The sequence below is a fragment of the Suricata suricatta genome, chromosome 4 (assembly GCF_006229205.1).
Source record: "Suricata suricatta isolate VVHF042 chromosome 4, meerkat_22Aug2017_6uvM2_HiC, whole genome shotgun sequence".
Lineage (NCBI taxonomy): Eukaryota > Metazoa > Chordata > Mammalia > Carnivora > Herpestidae > Suricata > Suricata suricatta.
In genome coordinates this window covers 139,846,250-139,869,936 of record NC_043703.1, presented here as the reverse complement: position 1 = coordinate 139,869,936, position 23,687 = coordinate 139,846,250, and the positions used below count along the sequence as shown (strand labels likewise).

Sequence of the window (23,687 nt, the reverse complement as noted above, 5' to 3'; positions counted from 1 at the left end):
AGGAAAAAGAGTGGTCCTTGTAAGTGAGGCTAGATTTCGCACTTGGGAATTGAGACAGGAGGACTATTATAAGGAAGAACTCTATTCATTATTTAAAAAAAAAAATCACTAGGATAGGTATTCCCTGCTGTAATTGTGTTTAATAAAACATTTGGTTTTATTATTGAATTGGAGCAGAAATTGAAGATATATTTTGCTCCAGTGAAAAAATTTGCCATTTGTTCATGTGGGAGTTTGGATTATTTAATCTCTGACTCTGCCATTGTGTATAAAGTATGGATAATACTTATCTCAAAAGTGAAGATTAAATTTCAAAATTGATATAACTTGTCTAGTTTTCACTGTAAACTTTGCATGTAATTGGCATATGGTAAGAGACTTCCTAATTTTGTAATTGAAGTTAAAATTAAAATCAAAGTCCATGTTATATTAGAAATCATTTTTCTCTAGCAGCTGCCAGTTGTTACTTCATTGAGCCTTCTTCAATGTTAGTAGAATATGAATTGAAATCTTTTGGGTCATTGGTTAAATTTTTAAAAGGAAACAAAATACTGGAGGTAAAAGTAGTTTTTAAACTCAGTTGTTTAAATTTTTTTTTAATGTTTTTATTTATTTTTGAGAGACGGTGAGAGAGAGTACGAGCAGGGGAGGGTTAGAGGGAGAGGGAGACACAGAATCTGAAGCAGACTCCAGGCTCTGAGCTAGCTGTCAGCACAGAGCCCGAATTGGGGCTCAAAACCATGAGTCCTGAGATCATGACCTGAGCCAAAGCCAGACACTTAACTGACTGAGCCACCCAGGTGCCCCAAAACTCAGTTATTTTAAAAATCATTGCAGTATGGTATTAGTGAAGTAATAAGTTGGTAGAAAAGCACTTAAAAAATTTTTTTTAAGTTTATGTATTTATTTTGAGAGAGAGTGAGAGGGGAGAGAGAATCCCAAGCAGGCTCCAAACTGTCCGCACAGAGCCAGTATGGGGCTCAGAATCACAGACCATGAGACCATGACCTGACATGAAGTCATACACTTATCCACCTGAGCTACCCAGATGCTTCAAAGCACTTTATTTTTATTATAGTATCCTTTTCCCAATTACTTATAGCAGTAAACCATAACGTATTAATCATGAATCTCCCACATTGTTGGCGATAATTCTGAGTAATAGAAATAATAGAGTAATTGCCAATTTGGCAACTTTTTTCATGCCAAGACTCAAGCATATAAATGTGTATTACATATATCCAGATATTCTTTTGATTTAGGTTAATGTTACAATGTTTATTTATTTATTTATTTAAAATGTTTTTTATTTATTTTTGAGAGACAGAGCACAAAGAAGGTAGGGTCAGAGAGAGAGGGAGACACAGAATCTGAAGCAGGCTCCAGGCTCTGAGCTAGCTGTCAGCACAGAGGCCAACATGAGTCTTGAACCCACGAACCGTGAGATCATGACCTGAGCTGAAGCCGGATGCTTAACCGACTGATCCTCCCAGGCGCACCAATGTTACAATTTTTTAAAAGATTTTTTTTGTTACATTGTAGGTCGCCTATCTTATGTTAGAAAATAGCTCCAAATTCAGTCATCGTGAAAGTCAGTGACCAAGTATGATGTGGCACATAAGTTCACAGTGAATATAACTAAAAGACGCACTTTTACTAGGTTTTCCACTAAACCGTGAAGTCCAGTTCACGTTTTCTGTAGTAATTTTTTAATGTTCTCTCTCTGCAGCCTGCCCGTCCTCAGTGTCTGTTGAAGTGAGTGCAGATGGAGTGAACATGCTTCCTTTGTCCACTCCTGTGGTCACAAGCGGTCTCACCTACATAAAAATTCAATTGGTAAAAGCTGAAGTGGCTTCCGCTGTCTGCCTCAGACTTCATCGCCCACGAGATGCCAGCACGTTAGGCCTTTCACAAATTAAATTACTGGGCCTCACTGCTTTTGGGACCACGTCTTCAGCAACAGTTAATAATCCCTTTCTTCCTTCTGAAGATCAAGTTTCCAAAACAAGGTATGTTTTATTTCTCATTCTTTTTTTTAATGTTTTACTTATTTCTGAGAGAGAGAGAGAGAGAGAGAGAGAGAGAGAGAGTGAGCGCTCTTGAGCAGGGGAGGGGCAGAGAGAGATCGGGACAGAGGATCTGAAGCAGACTCTGCAGTAACGGCAGTGAGCCCATGTGGGGTCTGAGCCCGCGAACCAGGAGATCATTACCTGAGCTAAAATTGGATACTCAACCAACTGAACCACCCAGGGGCCCCTTACTCCTTCTCATTCTTAAAAAAAGCTTTCTGAGCTTTTTATGAAATTATCTATTCTGTGGTTTGATTTAGGGCTCAGGAAGTTCTTTGTTCTATACGTAGCTTATATAATACCATAATTTTATTAGATGTAATAGAGATAATAATTGTTTAGAACCAGAACTTGGAGGCTGGTTAAAATGGAAATTTAGGTATGTTTAATTCCTGAGATATATACAGTGTGTACTATTTGTGGGTATGGGTTTCTGTTGTTTGGATCACAGTCTAATACATGAATTTCCACATGCCTGTCACCAGGATACACCTTAGCCATACAAACTGACCATAGGACAGAGACCTAGTCCTAGATGAGAATTCCTAAATGACAGTTAGCAGAAGGGTTAGATTTGAACCATGCAAACTGACCAAATAAACAAGGACCTGAATATATCTTTTAATTCACATGTATCTGATAAATTTTGGTGGTTGAAAATGTTATAGACTGGTTCTGTTGAAAGTTTTGCCTGATAAGGAAATTAGGGTTTTTTGTTTTATTCTCAAGCTGCCAAGACATTATAGTTTTGCAAGGCTATAGTCCCTGCGTATTTTATATTTAAACATCTATGTGTATATATATATTTAAAAAAAACATTTTCTGACGGGGCACCTGGGTGGCTCAGTCAGTAGAGCATGTGACTCTTGATCTTAGAGTCATGAGTTTAATAAGCTCCAGATTGCATGTGGAACTTAATGTAAAAAACAACAACAACAACATTTTCTGATTTAAAAAAAGACAAGCATGTAGTTCCTAAATGCTATTAGTGGTTAAGTATTTTTATTTGTTACATTACGGAGGAAACTTACTGAGCTTAATTCCGTACTGTTGTCACAGACTTTTTAAAATGCAGATTGGTGTTATGCTGAGTTTTCAGTTTTATTTTACCCCAGAAATCATCTGAGCTACTTGAATTGACCATGTAAGCCGCTCTGTGTTGTCTGTTTCAGCATTGGCTGGTTACGGTTGCTGCATCATTGCCTTACTCACATAAGTGATCTGGAAGGGATGATGGCAAGTGCAGCGGCACCCACGGCTAATCTGCTGCAGACTTGTGCTGCCTTACTGATGTCCCCATACTGCGGGATGCACTCACCCAACATTGAGGTCGTGCTTGTAAAGATAGGACTGCAGTCCACGAGAATTGGCCTGAAGCTCATAGACATTCTTCTGAGAAACTGTGCGGCATCAGGGAGTGATCCTACAGGTGACTTTTAACTTTGATGTTTTAATTTTTACCTATCTGCAAAACAGTGACAGTTGAATTAAGGAGGCTTTGTGATGAAATCTGTTTCTGAAATTAATTTTCATTATGGCTTCAGTGTTCTTGGAGTTTTTCTAATTGCTATAATTTACGAAAGAGTTATTTTTAATTAACAATTTAAAATTAAATTGTGCAAATGTGCCTTTACCATTTGCTTATTTAGCGAACTTTCTTTTGTTTTTTTATTGCAAGATCTAAACAGCCCTTTACTTTTTGGAAGACTGAATGGACTCTCTTCCGATTCTACGATAGATATTCTTTACCAGCTTGGAACAACTCAGGATCCTGGAACAAAAGACAGGTATACATTGATCTTATTTTTGTTTTTAATTAACCAATTAATTAATTTATTTTTTAATGTTTATTTATTTTGAGAGAGAGAGTAAGGAGGTGAGAGACAGAGTGACAGAGAGACAGAGAATCCCAAGCAGGCTCTGTGCTGTCAGCGCAGAGTCAGATGCGAGTTTTGAACTCATGGACAGTGAGATCATGACCTAAGCCGAAACCAAGAGGCAGATGCTCAACCGACTGAGACACCCAGACGCCCAGATGTTGTTTTTTATTTAAGGACACACATACACACAGTTACATGATAGTGAACATTACATAGAATACTTTCTCCTTAGGTTCTTTCATAATGATCAAGACTGTTGATTATATTGGACATTTACCTGTATGCTTTACATGATATAACTTCTAGAGGCTTTTATGAACATTAAACATCTTTTATATATTTGGACATACCTTAAGCAAATTTGACCTGAAATAGAATTATAATCCATATTACTTTTGACAAATGGAATGGAATAAAATACTGCAATTTTTGAAATGTTTATTTACTTCAAGAGAGAGCCCATATGAGGAAGGGGCAGAGAGAGGGAGAGAGGGAATCCCAAGCAGGCTTTGCACTATCAGTGCAGAGCCCAACGCTGGGCTCCACTTCACAAAACATGATATCATGACCTGAACTGAAATCAGGAGCCAGACGTAACTGACTGAGCCACCCAGGCACCCCAAAATAACTACATGGTTTTATGTGAACCATGCTGTTAGGAGATCTTTATAAATTGTGGTGGTGTCCAATCATACTATCTTAGGTAGTATTTACTGTGTGTGCATATTAGACTATTCCGTCCGTATTGGGTATCTAGACTATTTTGACAAAGGTAATGTTTCGTTTGATTACTTATATTTATAATATTCATTGACACCTTTTAAATGAACTCTCTACCTTCTTTCTCCTTCCTACCCCAAGCTGAAACATTGTCTTACCAAGTAAATGATAACCTGAGCATCTCACCTCAATGTTTAGTGATGCTTTATGTATAGATTATTTTACTAACGTGCTCTTCTTTAATGTCTTCTACCTCCACATTGATAAGAACTTCCAAGTATTGTTGAAACATGTTTTTGACAGATTTTTGAGTGATGGTGCATTCTCTTCTTTTATATACATCATCAGTATTAGAAAGCATTTATAGAATGTGTGACTCTATAAACCAATAATTTTTATTGTTTTCTGAGTTCTGTTATTCTTTAATATTTTAGTTACTATTTAAGAAAATAATTTGGTATTTGTTAATTTGTTTATAAATTATTAGCAAATCTTAATTTTGTGGGTACTTACTCATTTTATTAGTATTTACTGAATAGCTGCCGTATGCCTAGCACTTTGCTAGATACTGGAGTGTCCAGGTTAATTGAATCCAGCTTTTTGCCTTGGATTGGGGAGACAGAATACTGTCACTCACAAGGGAAGATTTACTTGGGAGTCTGGGATAGTGTCCAGTGTGGCAGGTGCCTAATAAGTATCGATACTTCAACCACTGATAATGTAATAGCTTTGACATATTTTAGACTAGTTGCTTTCATATTTTCCAGTGAAAAATGTTTAATTGGCATTTAAGCAAGTAGATTTATTTTCACCATGGCAGTTCATTTTTTAAATTGATTTATTTCATTATTTTATTTCACCACGGTCAATTATTTTAATTATTTTCACCATGGCAAATTAATCAATTTAATATTAAATATCAAAATATTAAATAAGTTGACTTTTCTATTAAACTTTTTATGCTTACTAATTACACATCACATTATTATATTTAAAAATAGAATTCAATTTTGGGGGAAATTTTTTAAAATTTTGTTTTGTTTTGAGATAGACGGAGAGAGCACAAGTGAGGGAGGGGCAGTGAGAGGGAGACACAGAATCAGAAACAGGCTCCAGGCTCTGATCTGTCAGCACAGAGCCTGATGCAGGGCTCGAACCCACTAACTGCAAGATCATGACCTGAGTCGAAGTCAGACGCTTAACTGACTGAGCCACCCAAGTGCCCTTGGAATGTTTTTTGATAGAAGAAATTTGTGCCAAATTTGAATCATAATGGTTAATAGAGTTAAAAAGAAAGTTAAAAAAAATAGTTTTAAGTATTTTTCTGGATCAGCTTTCTTAAGATTTCTTGCAATTATTTAATTCCTTAATAGTTTTATGTTTTTTATCATAGGAAAACTACCTAAATAAAATTGTTCTCACTGCATAATACTTTTTAAAACGTAAATGTATTAGAACTGACATAATAACAAGATGCTAGCTTCTGTGGACTGAGAAACTCTTGCTCTTCTCTAATTGTTTCATCTGCTTTCTCTTTTTCTGACTTATATTTATTTTCTATCATATGAAATTTAAATGGTCTAGTCTTGGGGTGCCTGGGTATCTCAGTCAGTTAAGTGTCTCTTAGTCTCTTTGTCTGAGGTCATGATCTCACAGTTCTTGAGTTTGAGGTCTGCATTGAGCTTTGCGCTGACAGTGAGGGACCTGCTTGGGGTTCTTTCTCTCCCTTTCTCTGCTCCTCTCTCTCTCTTTCTCTCTCTCTCTCCTTCTCTCTCTCTCTCAAATTAAATAAATAAAAACTTAAAAAAATATTTAAAAACAATAAAACAAAGGGTCTTGTCCTTCCTGGCAGAGAAGCGGATTACGTAGCATTATATACCTTCCTACCCCCATTTCCCATAACCTGGAGCAAGGAATCTTGTGATCTAAACCAGAAATTTGGAAGTAAACAGAAAGAGAAACACAGTGTTTTAAGAGCTCAGTATAAATCTTATCCCATTTTCTGTATTTTATATAAACTCCAACACCATATTGTTTTGAAATGTGTTCTTGGGGTGCCTGAGTGACTCAGTCGGTGAAGTGTCCAACTCTTAATTTCAGCTTAGGTCATGATCTCATAGTTGCATGATTTAAGCTCCTGTGCTGACTTTTCAGAGTCTGCTTGGGATTCTCCCTCTCTCTCTCTCTCTCTCTCTCTCTCTCTCTCTCTCTCTCTCTCTCCCCCCCTCCCTCCCTCCCTCCCTCCCTCTCTCTCACTCATTCTGCTTCCCCCCTGCTTCCTCTCTCTTTCAAAATAAATAATACACTTAAAAATTTTTTTTGAATATTCTCAGTTAGTATTCCCCCACCTCCAGGGTATTGAGGGTAGGATGACACTTGATAAAAAAGTACTTAGTCGGCTCTCTTCTGTTGTCAGAGTGCAGGGGCATGGGAGTCCGCTAGGAGCATGTAATGGTTGCGGGCTGGGCGTGTAAGACATGCTGTATTGCTTGAGCTTCTGCACAATGAAGAATTAGCCCTCAATTCTAGGTTGTGTGGATTTGTTGTAAGATGAAAGAAAATTTATGGGAGACGGTGAATTTGTGAAGCTTTGTATCCCGTAAGTCCAGATATTTACAGGGGTTTTTTTTGTAAATGAGTTACAAAATTAACCAATGTTTATATGCAAAATTATAGTTATGTTATTTCAAACATTTTTGTCAAAGTTAGTAACGTTATTGGAAAACTATAACTACTATATCCTTTCTGCTTTTCCTTCCCATTTTAGATAAAAATTACCAAGAACAATTAGTATGTTACTCTCATAAATACAGTTCTTACTTGTTATGGTGATATTTATCCATAATAAATGTCAGTTGGGGTATAATTGGTTATTTGAATTCATTTTCTTTTAAGAATTCAGGCCTTGTTAAAATGGGTCAGTGATTCTGCAAGAGTGGCTGCCATGAGGCGAAGCGGCAGGATGAGCTACATGTGCCCTAACTCTTCGACCATAGAGTACGGTCTTCTCATGCCGTCTCCCTCTCATTTGCACTGCGTAGCAGCAATTCTGTGGCACAGCTACGAACTGCTCGTAGAGTACGATTTACCAGCGCTGCTGGACCGAGACCTCTTTGAGTAAGTACCAGGTTTGTCCTTTTCTTCTGTCAGTATATTGTTCTAGGTGTTCACTTGATGAAGTAGTATTTTATATGCCTATTTGGATAATACTTTGAAAGTAGTAGTTAACTATAATCAGGTATAATTTTGAAATTAGGTGCACACAGATTGAATGAAACTCATCTCCATGCTTTAAGAAGAAATATTAGTGTCATTGCTAGCTTTTTCCCACCTGCAATTGGAGTGTTTGTGTGTTCATACAGGTCATAGTGTTTATTCTTTTTTGCAAATTTACCCACCAGAATTTTTTATTGTGCTTGTGCACACGCATTCAGGGGAGGGACAGCGGAAGAGAGAAAAGTCTCAAGCAGGTTCCATCCCAAGTGTGTAGCCCAACATGAGGCTCCCACAACTGTGAGATCATGACCTGAGCTGAAACCCAGAGCGGGATGCTTAGCCAACTGAACCACCCAGGCACGCCCCCCCCCCCCAATTTTTTTTTATCTTTAAGGTACAACTAGTTAAGGAGTAAGAATGTAACTGGAAGTTTTGAAAGAGTTACTACTTTAGAGAGTTTTTATGGTTAGTTGTTTTTACTACTTTCTAGTCATCGGATATGATTTTGTTCTTTTGGTAGTTTTTACTTACCCACATTTCTTTATCATACTTAGCTAAGACTTGCCTGAACTTATCGCCTGTAATTGATAAGTCTATAACAGAATATTATATTTATTTCTGAGGAATTCCATAACCTAATGAAAGATTGGCCTTTTGTCCTTTTTAGTCTGTGATTTTCATATTTGGTCTTCTCAATTGGCATAACCCATGACTTATTAATGAAACTTACTAATAGTTTTTGATTTGCAAATGTGAATTTTAAGCTATTAATCATGTCAAATTCTCTCTGAACCTTTCTTTTGTGTTATTTTTCAATGTTTCTTTTTTTATTTAAGTTTATTTATTTTGAGAGAGAGACAGCGCGGGTGTGGAGAGGCAGAGAGAGAAGAGAATCCCAAACAGGTTCAACACAATCAGTGCAGAGCCTGATATGGGGCTTAAATTCAGGAACCATAAGATTATGACTTGAGCTGAAATCAAGATTGGACCCTTAACCAACTGCGCCACCCAGGCGCCCCTCCGTGTTTCTTTATATGACTCTTGCGGTCACACAGAGAATAGTATACAGATCTCTTGATTTCCTGTACTGATTTTACAAGTCTAATCTAACTTTGTCTACCTAAGTACTTAAATAATGTATTCTATCAAAGCAGTCATCGTGAACTCTTAAGATATTCTCTGTCAAATAAAATGTATACTTTTATAGATGTTATGATTTTATACAGTGTTTTTTGCTTTTTAATAGAAGTATTGGGAAAATGAGGTCTTTCTAAAGATAAGTACATAATATTAACCTGGTGTCTTTTATTCTCCTAGGTTACTTTTTAATTGGTCCATGTCTCTTCCCTGCAATATGGTTTTGAAGAAAGCTGTTGACAGCCTACTTTGCTCAATGTGTCATATACACCCAAACTATTTTTCTTTGCTCATGGGCTGGATGGGGATTACCCCTCCTCCAGTGCAGTGCCACCACAGACTGTCCATGACTGATGATAGCAAAAAGCAAGATCTTACTTCATCCTTAACAGATGACTCTAAAAACGCTCAAGCACCTCTTGCACTAACTGAATCACATTTGGCAACCCTTGCGTCCTCTTCTCAATCTCCAGAAGCTATCAAACAATTACTAGACTCAGGTTTGCCTTCTCTTCTTGTGAGGAGTCTGGCTAGTTTCTGCTTCAGTCACATTTCTTACTCAGAAAGCATTGCTCAGTCAATAGATATTTCCCAGGACAAGCTCAGGCGTCATCATGTTGCCCAGCAGTGTAATAAGATGCCTATTACAGCAGACCTGGTTGCTCCCATTCTTAGGTTTTTGACAGAAGTTGGCAGTAGCCATGTTATGAAAGACTGGCTTGGTGGGTCTGAAGTCAATCCCCTATGGACAGCACTTCTGTTTTTATTGTGTCACTCTGGGTCCACTTCTGGAGGACATAATTTAGGTGCACAACAACAGACTAGTGCAAGATCGGCCTCTCTTTCTTCAGCTGCTCCAACAGGATTGACTACTCAACAGAGGACAGCAATTGAGAATGCCACCGTGGCGTTCTTCCTGCAGTGCATTTCATGCCACCCTAACAATCAAAAGCTGATGGCCCAGGTAAGATTAGAAATATCGGTGTAAGTTAGGCATCTTACTATTTTAAAACACTGTTCAATAACACTAATGAAATTAGTTGAGAATGGGGTGTGTATTACAGGTGATGATGAAGATTGGGATTTGGTGCATTTAAAGATCTAAATTGAAACTGTAATTAAAGTGTTGATATCTCTTCCCTCTTCCTCTCAACTGTTACATATTTCTTTTAATGAAATAATGGGCAAATTATTGGAGATTCTAGCTATAGATCATACATTCTTCTTTTAAACTCATCCCTTCCTACCCCCCCATAAAAAGAAGAAGCCAGAAGAACAGCACTTGGGTTGCTGAAAGAGGATTGACCATTTGAAGGTGGTCACCAAACACCTCATCTGCAGTGGGGTGTTATATTTTTTTATAACTGGATTGCTACGACTTTTAGTTTGCTTCTAATGAAGCAGACATTAGGGTAGATTTCAGATAGGAGACTCCTGACAAATCTCATTAAAAATATGAAAGATTATTTTATTGTTTTAAGTCCATGAGGCCAAAAAGGATAATTCTAGTTGATTTTTGCCAGATTCTGTTTTTTTCTAGCTGTTTTGACCTTTAGGTAGAGGGGTAGTTAACATAATTTTCAAGAAATACTGAATGGTTTAAATTTATTGAGAATGATAGCAAAATACTTGAGAGTCTCGAGTATTTAATCATTGTCAAACTATATCTGCTTAATGTGCCTAATTAAAGGCAATGCTTAAGTTACCAATTTTAACCAAGGTCATGGATATGAGAATTTGAAACTTTGGTTTCTGCCTCTGGGTAGCATGAAACCTTGTGTCTTATTGCTTTCTGGTTTAATTATTGTCTCTCAGCTTCTTATTAAGGCTTTGTTTGATATCTTTAATACCCTTTTTTCATAATTTTTATTGCATTTGTAACCACTCTGATATTGATTCAAGTTAAAAGTAAGTTGGTTACACCAGGTAGTTGATATGTGAAAATCCTGTAGTAGTAATTTATCCACAGGAATTTTCTCTGGGGATCTTATTTTTTATTATTGAAAGTACAAAGCTGCACTTAACTTTTTACATCTCTTTACTTGCCAGGTTCTCTGTGAACTTTTTCAGACATCCCCTCAAAGAGGGAACCTTCCAACATCAGGGAACATTTCAGGGTTTATACGTAGATTATTTTTGCAGTTGATGCTAGAGGATGAGAAAGTGACAATGTTTCTTCAGTCTCCCTGTCCAGTGAGTATTTTAACAGTTAAATTAAATCAATATTAGCTGTGTATAAAGATATTTTATAACTTCATATCAGAACCTGCAGTTGTCTCTACATTCCAATTTCTTAAATAGCAAACAAAACTCTAACAACCTTTGTACTTAATGATAGAACTTACAAATCTTTTTTTGTTACCCTCCTTGTGATGAATAGTTTAATTATACGCTACCTTGAAAAGTAATTTGGTTGGGGGGGAAATGACAGACTATTAGGTACAGTGGTGCCAATACAAAAGCTGACCACGTGTCAAATGTACCACATTAAAAAAAAATTTAATGCTTATTTTTGAGAGCAAAAGAGAAAGCATTAATGGAGGAGGGACAGAGAAAGAGGGAGATACAGAATTCAAAGCAGGTTCCCAGCTCTGAGCTGTCAGCACAGAACCCATTGTGGGGCTCGAACACACAAACCGCAAGATCACGACCTGAGCTGAAGTCAGACTTTAACCTACTGAGCCATGCAGGCACTCTTCAAACATACCACATTTAAAAAATATATATATAAATAAACCTTTTAGATTTTGTGTGCATTTACAATTTTTATATTCTTTTATAAAAGCTTTTGACATTGTTTTGTAATGATACATGTTTCAAACAAATCACTTTTTGATTTCTTTTGAATTTTCAGCTGTATAAAGGTAGAATTAATGCTACAAGCCATATCATCCAACATCCAATGTATGGAGCAGGCCATAAGTTCCGTACACTTCATTTGCCGGTCTCAACAACATTATCAGAAGTTCTTGACAGAGTGTCAGGCAAGTCAGATTTAAGTATTAAATTTTTCTTTAACTTTATGTTAGACTATATAAAATTTTATTATCTTTTGCAACTTTATTTTACTGCATCTGCTCACTCAGCAGCCATTTCATGAATAGAAAAGGTCAAAATGTCTTTACACTTTCAAGCATGAGTAATTACGAAGCTGATAGAGGAGACAAAATGTATGATCCCTTCTACCACCCATAGTTCTTTTGGTGTGTTGTGTGGAGAATTGACAGAATTTACATTTGGAAATGTTGACAAGCCTTGGGAAGCTGTTGATGGAATTTTCTCATGATAAAGCATCCTGCTTTTTTATAATAGATGATTTGAAGGCTATTTGGTTGAATGACAGGATTCTAAATAACAAACATTTACTAGATCTCAGGAAGAAATGAATGGTCAAGAGATGAAACTGACTGGTGACCATATTGTTTATAATAGTGAAGAAAGCAGAGAGAAATTTTCCTAGGTTTCCTGCCTGTATTCTCAAATGATGGCTTTAAACATATACAGGTTATTAAAACAGGTTTGTATTATATTAAAATATAAGCAGTTTTGATGGCAGAATGCAAATCAACTGTAGATAGTTTGATTTTATTGCCTCTCGGAAATCCTGAAAATGAAATCAGCAAGTGAGTTGATTGAGCACCTTCTGTGTGTAAGTCCTCAGGCAGTAAGAGTAAGCAAGACCCGTATTCCTCCCCTCAGTATTGGGATCTTACATGTGCTGTCAGATTAAAAAATAAATGAAATTTAAGAATGTTTGCATCCTAATAAAAATGTAAGCATGATTCTATCTGAATCCATTAAAGAGGGATACCTAAATCCTATAGCTGGGATCTTAAGAGTATCTCAGAAAAGAGCTCATCAGTCTATGTATCAGTGGGAAATACAAACCTAAGCTTAGAAGAAAACTGGGTTGAAGGCATTTGGGAGTTGTTACCATCCATAGATGTTAAGTTAAACCGTGTGAATGGATGTGATCACTATGAGAAAATAAGGTAGAAAGATTCTTTCTTGGTTTTAGTCATTGCAGCCAGCACAAGTGTGTACATAATACTATATAATGCTTTCCTTTTTACAAATTACACAATAAAATGCTTGAATACTATTATAATTGTATAATTAACATTTGTTCTTATTTGTAAATGTTTGCCATAGCCTGTTATAGGTAAACTTTTTTGAAAATTTGATTCTACAGACATTTTTCTATCATAGCCTTGAAATTGTTCCTTCTACGTAATGAAGGGAAAAATTAATAATTAATTAAATGAAGGAAGGAGAAGTGGGGAAGAATACTGAAGTTCAGTTTATTTTTACTTTGAAAAAAATTTTATGTTTTTTAATTTATTTTTGAGAGACAGAGAAAACCAGTGCGAGCAGGGGAGGGTCAGAGAGAGAGGGAGATACAGAATCTGAAGCAGGCTCCAGGCTCTGAGCTGGCTGTCAGCACAGAGCCCGATGGAGGGCTCGAACTCACAAACCGTGAGATAATGATCTGAGCTGAAGCTGGATGCTTAACCAACTGAGCCACCCAGGCGCCCCGATGTTCAGTTATTGAGATTTCATACATAATACTTGATCATGGGAACTTATAGGCATTATATTACAAAATGACTGGAAATTTAATACTTTTATTTATCTTCACTGTAAAAGAATGCTATTTTCTAAAATGTCATATTAGGTCATTAAGAATAATGACCTTTTTTACCTACAAATTTAAAAAATAAATTGATTGCTTTGAAGAATGCTCCTAGTAAAAAGTCTGACAAAAAGTCGTCCTGGGCGGACATCAAATATTTGCAAGTGCTAATTTAACCTCTATTTAGCAATGCTTTTTTCCTTTAAAGTATGTTTATGATATTTAGCCATACTTGGTATATTTTCTGTGTAGATGTATTTTATCAGTATGTGTAAAAGCAAGTAATCCAAAATTAATCAGTGATTTTGCCCACTTCCTGTAGCTTTTGACTACCTTGCTTTCAAATAATATAGTTAATGTGTCAGTATTTTGCTTTTATAAATTTCTATTATTGCCTTTAAGCAATTTGATATAAGCCTTGTAGTTTTCTTGTTTATGATATGCGTTTGTTGACTTTCTTGAATCTGGGATTATAGATTCCATCAAATTTGGAAGGTCTTTTTACAAATATTTTCTCATATTTTCTGTCTTCCTGTTTCTCTCTTCTCTTGGAGTACTTCCAGTTACACATTTATTAGGCCTCTTGAAGTTCTTCCATAGATCACTGAAGCTCTGTTCATTCCCTCTGACCCCCTGCCTTTTTTCCCCTTTATTTAAAATTTTTGATTTTGCTCTGTCTTCCAATTCTATTCCTCTGTAGTACCTAATTTGTTAGTTCTTTTTTATATCTCCTTGTCCTTATTTAAAGAATATATAAGCTTTCCTTTAAATACACTGGTCTGTTTATGTTAATTATTTTTTCTTCATTATGGATTATGTACTATTGCTTCTTTATTTGCCTGGAGAATTTTATTGGATGCTAGGCAATGTGACTTGTACTTTTTTACTTTTTGGGTGCTGGATATTTTTGTAGTTTATTTTGTTCTGGGAAAAAGTTTTACTACTTGGAAATGGATTGCTGCTTTTAGATCTTGCTTTTAGATCTTATTAGGAACAGAGCAGCTTTTAAACTAGGGCAGAACTTATTGTGATAATGGACATTTTTAATACACTTCTACTGTCTAGTACAGTAGGTGTTGAGCAGGTAAAATGTGTTTGGTGAGACTAAGGAACTAAATTTTTAATGAATTTAATTTTGAAAAGGTACTATATTGAAATAGAAGTAGGGCGCCACATTTGAAAATGAAAGTTTACAGCTGTTTTGGCCTCACTACAGAGGTAATACCGATCTGAGAAGTCTGTTAGGAATTTACTAGGCATTGGGAACATGAAATATTACAGCCTTTATTTTAGACTCTCAGGTTAGTTCCCTTTTGGTGGCTTCCTCATAGGATGCTCATCTGTATGCACTAAAAGCCCAGAGGAGACTGTAGATGTCTGGAGTTCTCTCTCTCCGCAGCGCTCTCCTCTCTGGCGATGTGACTTAAAAACTGCAGCCAGCCATCTTTGTCTTCCTGGTCTCTCAGTTCATATCCTCACCTTGGGTGACTTCCGATTCATGCTGATCTGTGGCGTGGAAAACTCTAGCAATGAGCTGGAGCAGTCCTAGGGCTCGCCTCCTTAGTTTCCACTCACCTAGTCATCACTCTGTGGCTTTCCCGATGGCCATTGTCTGAAAACTAATGTATTTTCCTAGTTTTTAGTTATTTCAGGTAGTAGAGTAAATCTGGTTTTGTTATTTTATCTTGATCAGAAGTGGTAATTTAAACTAGAACAATTTTTTTTTTAGTTAAAAATTTTTTTTGGAATGATTGTTTATTTTTGACAGAGAGAGAGTGTGAGCAGTGGTAGGGCAGAGAGAGAGGGAGACACAGCATCTGAAGCAGGCTCTAGTCTCCGAGCTGTCAGCAGAGAGCCCAGTGTGGGGCTTAAACTCACGAATCATGAGATCGTGACCTGAGCCGAAGTTGGACACTTAACTGACTGAGCCACCCAGGTGCCACCCCTATTTTTAAAATATTTTCATGTTTATTTATCGAGAGAGCAAGAGTGAGAAACTGTGTGTGCACAAGCTGGGAAGGAGTGGTGAGAGAATCCTAAGCAGGCTGTATGCGGTCAGTACAGAGCCTGACATGGGGTTTGATCTCACTAACCATGAGATCATGACCTGAGCTGAAATCAAGAGTTGGACTATTAACCAACTGAGTCACGCAGGTGCCCCAGAACAATTATAAACAGAATGTTGAGAAAAATGTTCTTTACTGATACCTTTTAGTATTTGACATTTTTTGGGATAACACTGTAAATTCTTATCTAATGATCTTTAAATGTTTTTCCTGATTATGCTTTGAATTAATTGTGTGATTTTTTTTTTTTTAAGTATTTTACTCTGGCTTTGTAACTGTTTTTGCCATTTGGGGTTTCTTGGCTTTTCTAAGAAAGTAAATGTATTGTCGCATTATATGTTTTATGGTATTTATAGAATTTTTAAATTTCATACAAAAACAAACTCTAAAGGCAGTCTGCAGTTAGGAAGACACTCCAGAAATTTACATCACAGGGGTATTTTCATATGTTGAAAGAAATCACAGCATAAGAGATAATATAAGACATGCTATTCATGCTATTTTATCATTTTGATTGTTGCACCTTTTTAACATTATTAAAAAAGCATTAAATCACAATTGTGTTAAGTTAGAAAAGTACAAAAAGAATCTGTATAACATATCCACACTGGTGAACCTCTCCTATGTTCATGCAGGGTTTTGGACTCTTAATGGCCAAATCAAATCATTTTACAATCACCCATTCATTTCATGATTTATAATAGCTTGCCATATTCCAAAGTAATGAAAGAAAATACTAATTCAGAGAGTTTACCTTATTGAAGTCCTAGGTATTCTTTCTTAAGGTATCTACGTTTCCTCAGTACAAATAGCAAAACAAATCTTCATTATTGAATTTTATTCCTTTCTACTCCTATTTGTAGAATAAGAAATCTACTGTAATGCTTTAGGATGAGCCCTTAACTCGAATTCCATATTTGTCATTTAAAAATTAGGTCATTAGCCTTGTTTTTTTTATATTTATTATTTATTTTTGAGAGACAAGAGAGACAGCGTGAGCAGGGGAGGGGCAGAGAGAGAAAGAGACACAGAATCTGAAGCAGGCTGCAGGTACTGAGCTAGCTGTCTGCACAGAGCCCGATGTGGGGCTCAAACCCACGAACCATGAGATCCTGACCTGAGCTGAAGGTGGCACTCAACTGACTGAGCCACTCAGGCACCCCTTAATATTAGCCTTGTTAAAGGCTGTTTCCTTATTTTAAAAATAATATTCTTTCTTGATACGCATGTTGTAAGGACCAAATTACAAGTTTGTGGCAAGTACATTGAACTGTTTGTGCCTAAAATACAGGAAATTTAATGGTAATGGTTTTTCATTGCCTCAAGAGGTAATAATATTATTGTAATTTGTAACATTTTTTAGAGATAATTAAGTATCCTGGCTTATGAAAAGTGATGATTCCCTTTCATTGATAATCAGCAAGGATTGACTATCAGGCTTTTACCTCATCAATTTCTCATAAATCTACATACATTGCCTTCATATTAATGAATGATAATATCTTATGTAATCCTTGTCTGAAACGTTTATAGCTTCCTTCTTAATGATTTTGAAAAGCAATGTATTTTAGGTAATATTTTCTTACAGATACACCCAGTATCACAGCTAAACTAATTAGTGAACAGAAGGATGACAAAGAAAAGAAAAACCATGAAGAGAAAGAAAAAGTTAAGGCAGAAAATGGATTTCAGGACAATTACAGTGTTGTTGTTGCTTCAGGTATGCTTTCTTTATTTTATAATACTGATTTTGTTTGGGTTTTATGTGAAATATAACTGTATTACAGGAACTTCATCTAATAAAAAGTATTAGTGCAAAAAGCTGACTTACAACAACATCATAATACTGGATGTAAAAACATTACACCTGAAATCTATTACTTGTTGGCACTGTAATTATTAAGCATACTTTATATCCAGAGCTTACTGTATTTCATCAGATACTGCTCATATATGGGTCATATAGGTACTCATACAATCAGGTATAGGAAGAAGACAAAATGACCATGACAACTGATAATTTTGGAGGATATTTTTTTAATATAAGTGAAGTGATTTTAATTCAGAAGATAAGGCTTAGTCTATATTACTTTACTCCTCAAATAGAAGATTTCTGTATGGATTTCATTTTTATATCAGAGAAATAGAAAAATAGAATTTAGTCTTATTTTTTTACTTTCTGGGAAAATAGTTACAAATGTGAACCCAAAATTCATGGTGTGTCATGAAGGACAAATAGAATTGGGAGATCAGATATAAAATCAGATGAAACATTTCTCTCTTTGGGCGTTAGTTAGGAATGTGATGCTTTTTAAAAATATTGTAGAAGTACTCTTTTATTTCTTTAGTGTGTTGGCTAATACAGACTCTTTCTGATTCTTTTAGGGCTGAAATCCCAATCCAAACGGGCTGTGTCAGCCACTCCACCTCGCCCACCATCCAGGAGAGGGAGGGCAATTCCTGATAAAATCGGAAGTGCTTCGTCAGGAGCGGAGGCTGCCAACAAAATAATTACTGTCCCAGTGTTCCACCTGTTCCACAAACTCCTGGCAGGTAGTGTTCACAATATTTAAAAATACAAACAACTGTAAAGACATGTAATGACCAGACTCAGACTCATGTTTAATCAAATGCTCTTGACTAGATAGATGAGTTAGTGAGACTTTGTCCGTACAGCTCCCGCTAAGAAAAATGAGAAGAAAAGAAGAGGTAACCTTTTATGTATTCTTTTTAACATGATAATGTTGCATATTTGCACTTACTAGCTTCTTAAATTTTGCTTTCAGTGTGCTATAATATCAGTAAAACTAATGTTTTAAACAGGTCATAAGTTATGTAGTAAGGAGCATGAGGTAGATTTTGAAGAGCTAGTTATGGTCGTGGAAATCACTGATGTACCGCTGAGAGGTGATTTTCTCCCTCGCTAAAACATAATCTTTGACCAATATACTTTATTGGTCAAGGTGCTTCCCAATTTTCTCCATTTTTGTGCTTTATTCTTAAAAATTGCCAACTAACTTCAAATGGATTTTCCTTCTTAGTTTTATGTTATTTGGTTTATTGCAGAGATCATCAAACCATGACCAATAGACAGGATATAAAAGTTTTATTGAAATAACAGCTGTGCCCATTTATTTGTTCATTGCCCATAGCGGTTTTTATGCCGCAATGGTAGAGTTCCTAGTTGTAGTAGAGACTGTGTGGTCTTCACAGATTAAAATATTTATTATCTGGCCTTTTAGGGAAAAGATTTTGCCAACCCCAGATGTCTAGAAATGTCTGTTCTTGCTATGGCTCAGAAGATCTTGGTGGGATTTGATTTGTGACTAACACTTTTAACAGACATTATTATTGTTCACATGTGTCAAATAGTTTTGTATAAACTTTTCCTGTGCTGATTTTAAATTGTTTTTAAATTGGTGTCAGAAACAAATGCTTTACATGTAGTTCAGTAAAAAATACTAACTAATTGACTTAAACCAAGTAAATATTTCCTCCTTGGATTCCAGGTTTAACTTAGTTATGTCATTTTTAGGCCAGCCATTGCCAGCTGAAATGACGCTTGCCCAACTTCTAACTCTCCTGTATGACCGAAAACTTCCTCAAGGTTACCGCTCAATAGATCTGACTGTTAAATTGGGATCTAGAGTTATCACAGACCCAAGTCTGTCAAAAACAGATTCTTTTAAAAGGTTACATCCTGAAAAAGGTATGTCTGTGGTGATCCTTTAAAATTAAAGTCTGCAAACTCAGGAAATAGGGATTTCTATAGCTGATGACTTAATTTACCTTTGTTTTTTATTCTGTCAAGTTAATGAGGTCTTTAAGACTGAATTAATTTGTGAATATAAAAAATTGCTCTTGTTTTCACTGGAAATCTTAATTTGTCTTATAACATCACTCACTTCATGAGCACATATGCTTTGGTTTATTATTTCCCTCATGCATTCCTTTTTTTTTTTAAGCATTTACTTTAATTTTGTTTATTTATTTGGAGAGAGAGAGAGAAAGAGCACCAGTGGGGTGGGGAGTGAGCAAGGAGAGAGGGAGAGAAGAATCCAAAGCAGGCTCTGCCCTAACAGCAGGACCTTGGACCCACAAACCATGAGATCGCGACCTGAGCCAAAATCAGGAGTCAGATGTGCAACCTACTAAGCCACCCAGGTGCCTCTAGCGTTTTGCATTCTTTAGTAAATTTTAGAAGTTTTCAAAAGCAGGATTATTTGGGGTTCTTTATAGTGTTTATAGAATCTGGTCATTTGTAAAGATACTAGCCTTTTGGTTTTCCTTTGTGATTCAGAGTTAACCAATATCGTATAATTTTTAGTTTTCAGTACGAGAAGCCTTTTTTAGTATTCAATTTTTCCTAGTTGGATACTTTAGAACATGATGTACATATATTGCTATCTGCTTTGAATCTGCAGACTGACTTCTTTTTACATAGAATATGTCTTACAATATCCCCTTAAGAACAGTACTTCTCAAATTTCAATATGCTTATAAGTTACCTACAGAACCTTGTTAAAATGCAGATTCTTACTCAGTAGGTACCAGGTAGGACCTGAGATTTTACATTTCACAACTTCTTAGAATATGCCACAGCTCACATTCCAGTGACCCTCCTTTGAGTAACAAGAGTATAAAAGGTAGCGTCAGAAGTCATTTATAGATTGCCGTAGCATCCAGCCTTAAAGCTTTTTCTGAATAACCTACCAACGCTCTTTTGTTGAGTACAGAGGTGACAATAATGCCTTGTAAATGAAACATTATTATAGAAACAGACCGTTTTTTAACCTATTACTTGTAATATATCGTTCTAGATCATGGAGACTTACTTGGTAGCTGTCCAGAAGATGAGGCTCTCACGCCAAGTGATGAATGTATGGATGGAGTATTGGATGAATCTTTACTTGAAACCTGTCCCATCCAGTCACCATTGCAAGTTTTTGCAGGAATGGGTGGCCTGGCTCTAATTGCAGAAAGACTACCCATGCTGTATCCAGAAGTAATTCAACAAGTAAGAAAAGGTTCCTAACTGAATATACAATTCCATGTCACAGCCCTTTGTTATTTTTTTGCTTTTTAAAAGTACTCAACTTAACTTTTGAGGAGTACTCTTTCTCTTATAGTCATCGAGCATCCTATAAATCCGTACAGGATTTGTACAGAACTTTGTGAGAATTTGTTGGCACCAAAGAAATGCTGAAGACCGAGTACATTTGCCAGACTCATTACAGTGCAGCATTTTCCTTGATTTTATGGTCATCAAACTGCAATATTTTTATTTCTGTGCTCCTTTAGGCATGACATTAACCATAGATATTACTGGACATGGGAGAGTAAGGTAATAGTATATACTGCTACCCAAATACATTGTCTTTTTGATTAACTTTTTCCCCCGTTCTAGGTACCATTTCCATTTCAGGTAGTTTTAAAAACATAACTGTTTTAACCTCTTTAATGTTAATTAAAGTTGCTGCTATTGATGAGTTTATTGCTGTGCTTTCAGTGCTCTTCTATCAATGAGGAGGAGTGTGGCACGAAGAAAGTTGTAAATACAAAGCACTGCATGTTTATTGAATGAAGTAGGGGAATTACTCTCTGTAATTGCATGTACTAGTATATATATTATTTTCCTACAGCTGCTGTAACAAAGTACCACGAACTGGAAATTTATTCTTTTACATTTAGGAAGCTAGAAGTCTGAAACTAAGTTGTCCACAGACCCATGGTCCCTGTGCTGGGTCTGGGGAACAATCCATCCTTGCCTCTTCCTAGCCTTTGATGCTGACTGGCAGTTGGCATTCGTTGGCTTATAGCTGCATCACTCCCAATTTCTGCCTACATTTTTACATGGCCATCTTTCTGGTATCCATCTGTGTGTCTCTGTATCTCCCTCTCCTTATGAGGACACCCGTCATTGATTAGGGTCCACTCTGATCCAGTATGGTATCATCCTAATTTAATTAATTCTGCAAACACCCTAGTTCCATTCTGATGTAGATTAATAAATGAATGAATAAATAGGTGGAGATGGCAGGAACGCTTTTACTTAGAAGTTCTGGCCAACTAATAAATGTAGAGGAATGATAGAAAGTCACCACATGGCAACCACTGTAGTAATTAATGTTTCAGGTAAGAATTTTAAAAATGCTGATTGAGGGGCGCCTGGGTGGCTCAGTCGGTTGAGCGTCGGACTTCAGCTCAGGTCATGATCTCACGGATTGTAGGTTCGAGCCCTGCATTGGTCTCTGTACTGACAGCTCAGAGCCTAGAGCCTGCTTTGGATTCTGTGTCTCCCTCTCTCTCTGACCCTCCCCTGCTCACGCTGACTCTCTCTGTCTCTCAAAAATAAATAAAAAACATTTAAAAATATAATTTGAAAAAAAATAAATAAATAAAAATGCTAATTGAAGTTTGGTGAGAAAAAAATGAAATATTTACGCAGCCTTAAGGACTCTGTCTACATATTCTTAACTAATTACAAGAGATAAAATAGCAGCTTTATTTATAAATGTATGTATGTAACCAACATTAAAGTAAAGATATTTGGCAAATACCACTGTAGTCTTGATATCATGTAATTCCTGATGTTTAGAAACTTTTTTTTTTACTTTTCATTTATATATATTTTTTTACTATAAAGCAGTTATTTTATTTTGTTTATTTATTTTTACAACAGTTTATTGTCAAATTGGTTTCCATACAACACCCAGTGCTCTACCTCACAAGTGCCCTCCACTATCACCACCACCTCTTTCCCCCCCAACCCCCCGCTTCATCCCTCAGTTCGTTTTCAGTATTCAATAGTCTCCTCAAGTTTTGCATCCCTGTCTCTCCCCAACTCTCTTTCCCTCTTCCCCTTCCCTGGCCCTCCATTAGGTTTCTCCTGTTCTCCTGTTGAGACCTATGAGTGCAAACATATGGTATCTGTCCTTCTCTGTCTGACTTATTTCGCTTAGCATGACACCCTCGAGGTCCATCCACTTTCCTACAAATGGCCAGATTTCATTCTTTCTCATTGCCATGTAATACTCCATTGTATATATATACTGCATCTTCACTGGGTTATTTGTTTTGTAGGTGTGGAGTTTGATGAGTTTTGTAGATTTTGGATACTAGCTCTTTATCTGAGATGTCATTTGCAACTATCTTTTCCCATTCTATTGGTTGCCTATTAGTTGTCTTGATTGTTTCCTTTGCAGCGCAGAAGCTTTTTGTCTTGATGAGGTCCCAATAGTTTATTTTTGCTTTTAATTCCCTTGCCTTTGGGGATGTCTCGAGTAGGAAATTGCTGCGGTTGAGGTCAAGGAGGTTGTTTACTACTTTCTCCTCAAGGGTTTTGATGGTTTCCTGTCTCACATTCAGGTCCTTCAGCCATTTTGAGTTAGTTTTTGTGTATGGTGTAAGAAAGTGGTGTAGTTTCATTCTTCTGCATGTTGCTGTCCAGATCTCCCAGCACCACCTGCTCAAGAGGCCGTCTTTTTTCCATCGGATACTCGTTCCTGCTTTGTCAAAAATTAATTGGCCGTACATTTGTTGGCCCAGTTCTGGGTTCTCTATTCTAATCCATTGGTCCATGTGTCTGTTTTTGTGTCAATACCATACTGTCTTGATGATGACAGCTTTGTAGTAGAGGCTAAAGTCTGGGATTGTGATGCCTCCCGTTTTGGTTTTCTTCTTTAGTATTACTTTGGCTATTTGGGGTCTTCTGCGGTTTCATACAAATTTGGGAATAGTTTGTTGTAGCTTTGATAAGAATGTTGGTGCAGTTTTGATGGGGATTGCCTTGAACGTGTAGATTGCTTTGGGTAGTAATGACATTTTCACAATGTTTATTCTTCCGATCCATGAACAGGGAATGTTTTTCCATTTGTTGGTGTCTTCTTCAATCTCTTTCATAAGTTTTCTATAGTTTTCATCATATAGGTCTTTTACATCCTTGGTTAGGTTTACTCCTAGGTAT

General features: G+C 36.4%; 1 protein-coding gene across 9 annotated transcripts in view; it reads left to right on the top strand.

The window, feature by feature from the left end:
- Positions 1-23,687, top strand: part of BIRC6 (baculoviral IAP repeat containing 6) — a 229,667-nt gene that overhangs the window by 132,127 nt on the left and 73,853 nt on the right. For all 9 annotated transcript variants that reach the window (XR_003908004.1, XM_029937980.1, XM_029937977.1 and 6 more), the window contains 11 exons: positions 1,730-2,009; positions 3,242-3,498; positions 3,748-3,856; positions 7,565-7,786; positions 9,203-9,986; positions 11,072-11,215; positions 11,877-12,006; positions 17,310-17,441; positions 18,107-18,274; positions 19,257-19,430; positions 20,542-20,738. Coding sequence is in view for 8 of the 9 variants with exons in the window: in XM_029937980.1 (XP_029793840.1) it covers positions 1,730-2,009; positions 3,242-3,498; positions 3,748-3,856; positions 7,565-7,786; positions 9,203-9,986; positions 11,072-11,215; positions 11,877-12,006; positions 17,310-17,441; positions 18,107-18,274; positions 19,257-19,430; positions 20,542-20,738 (2,597 nt within the window). In the remaining variant the exon portion in view is untranslated. The remainder of the gene's footprint in view (positions 1-1,729; positions 2,010-3,241; positions 3,499-3,747; positions 3,857-7,564; positions 7,787-9,202; positions 9,987-11,071; positions 11,216-11,876; positions 12,007-17,309; positions 17,442-18,106; positions 18,275-19,256; positions 19,431-20,541; positions 20,739-23,687) is intronic.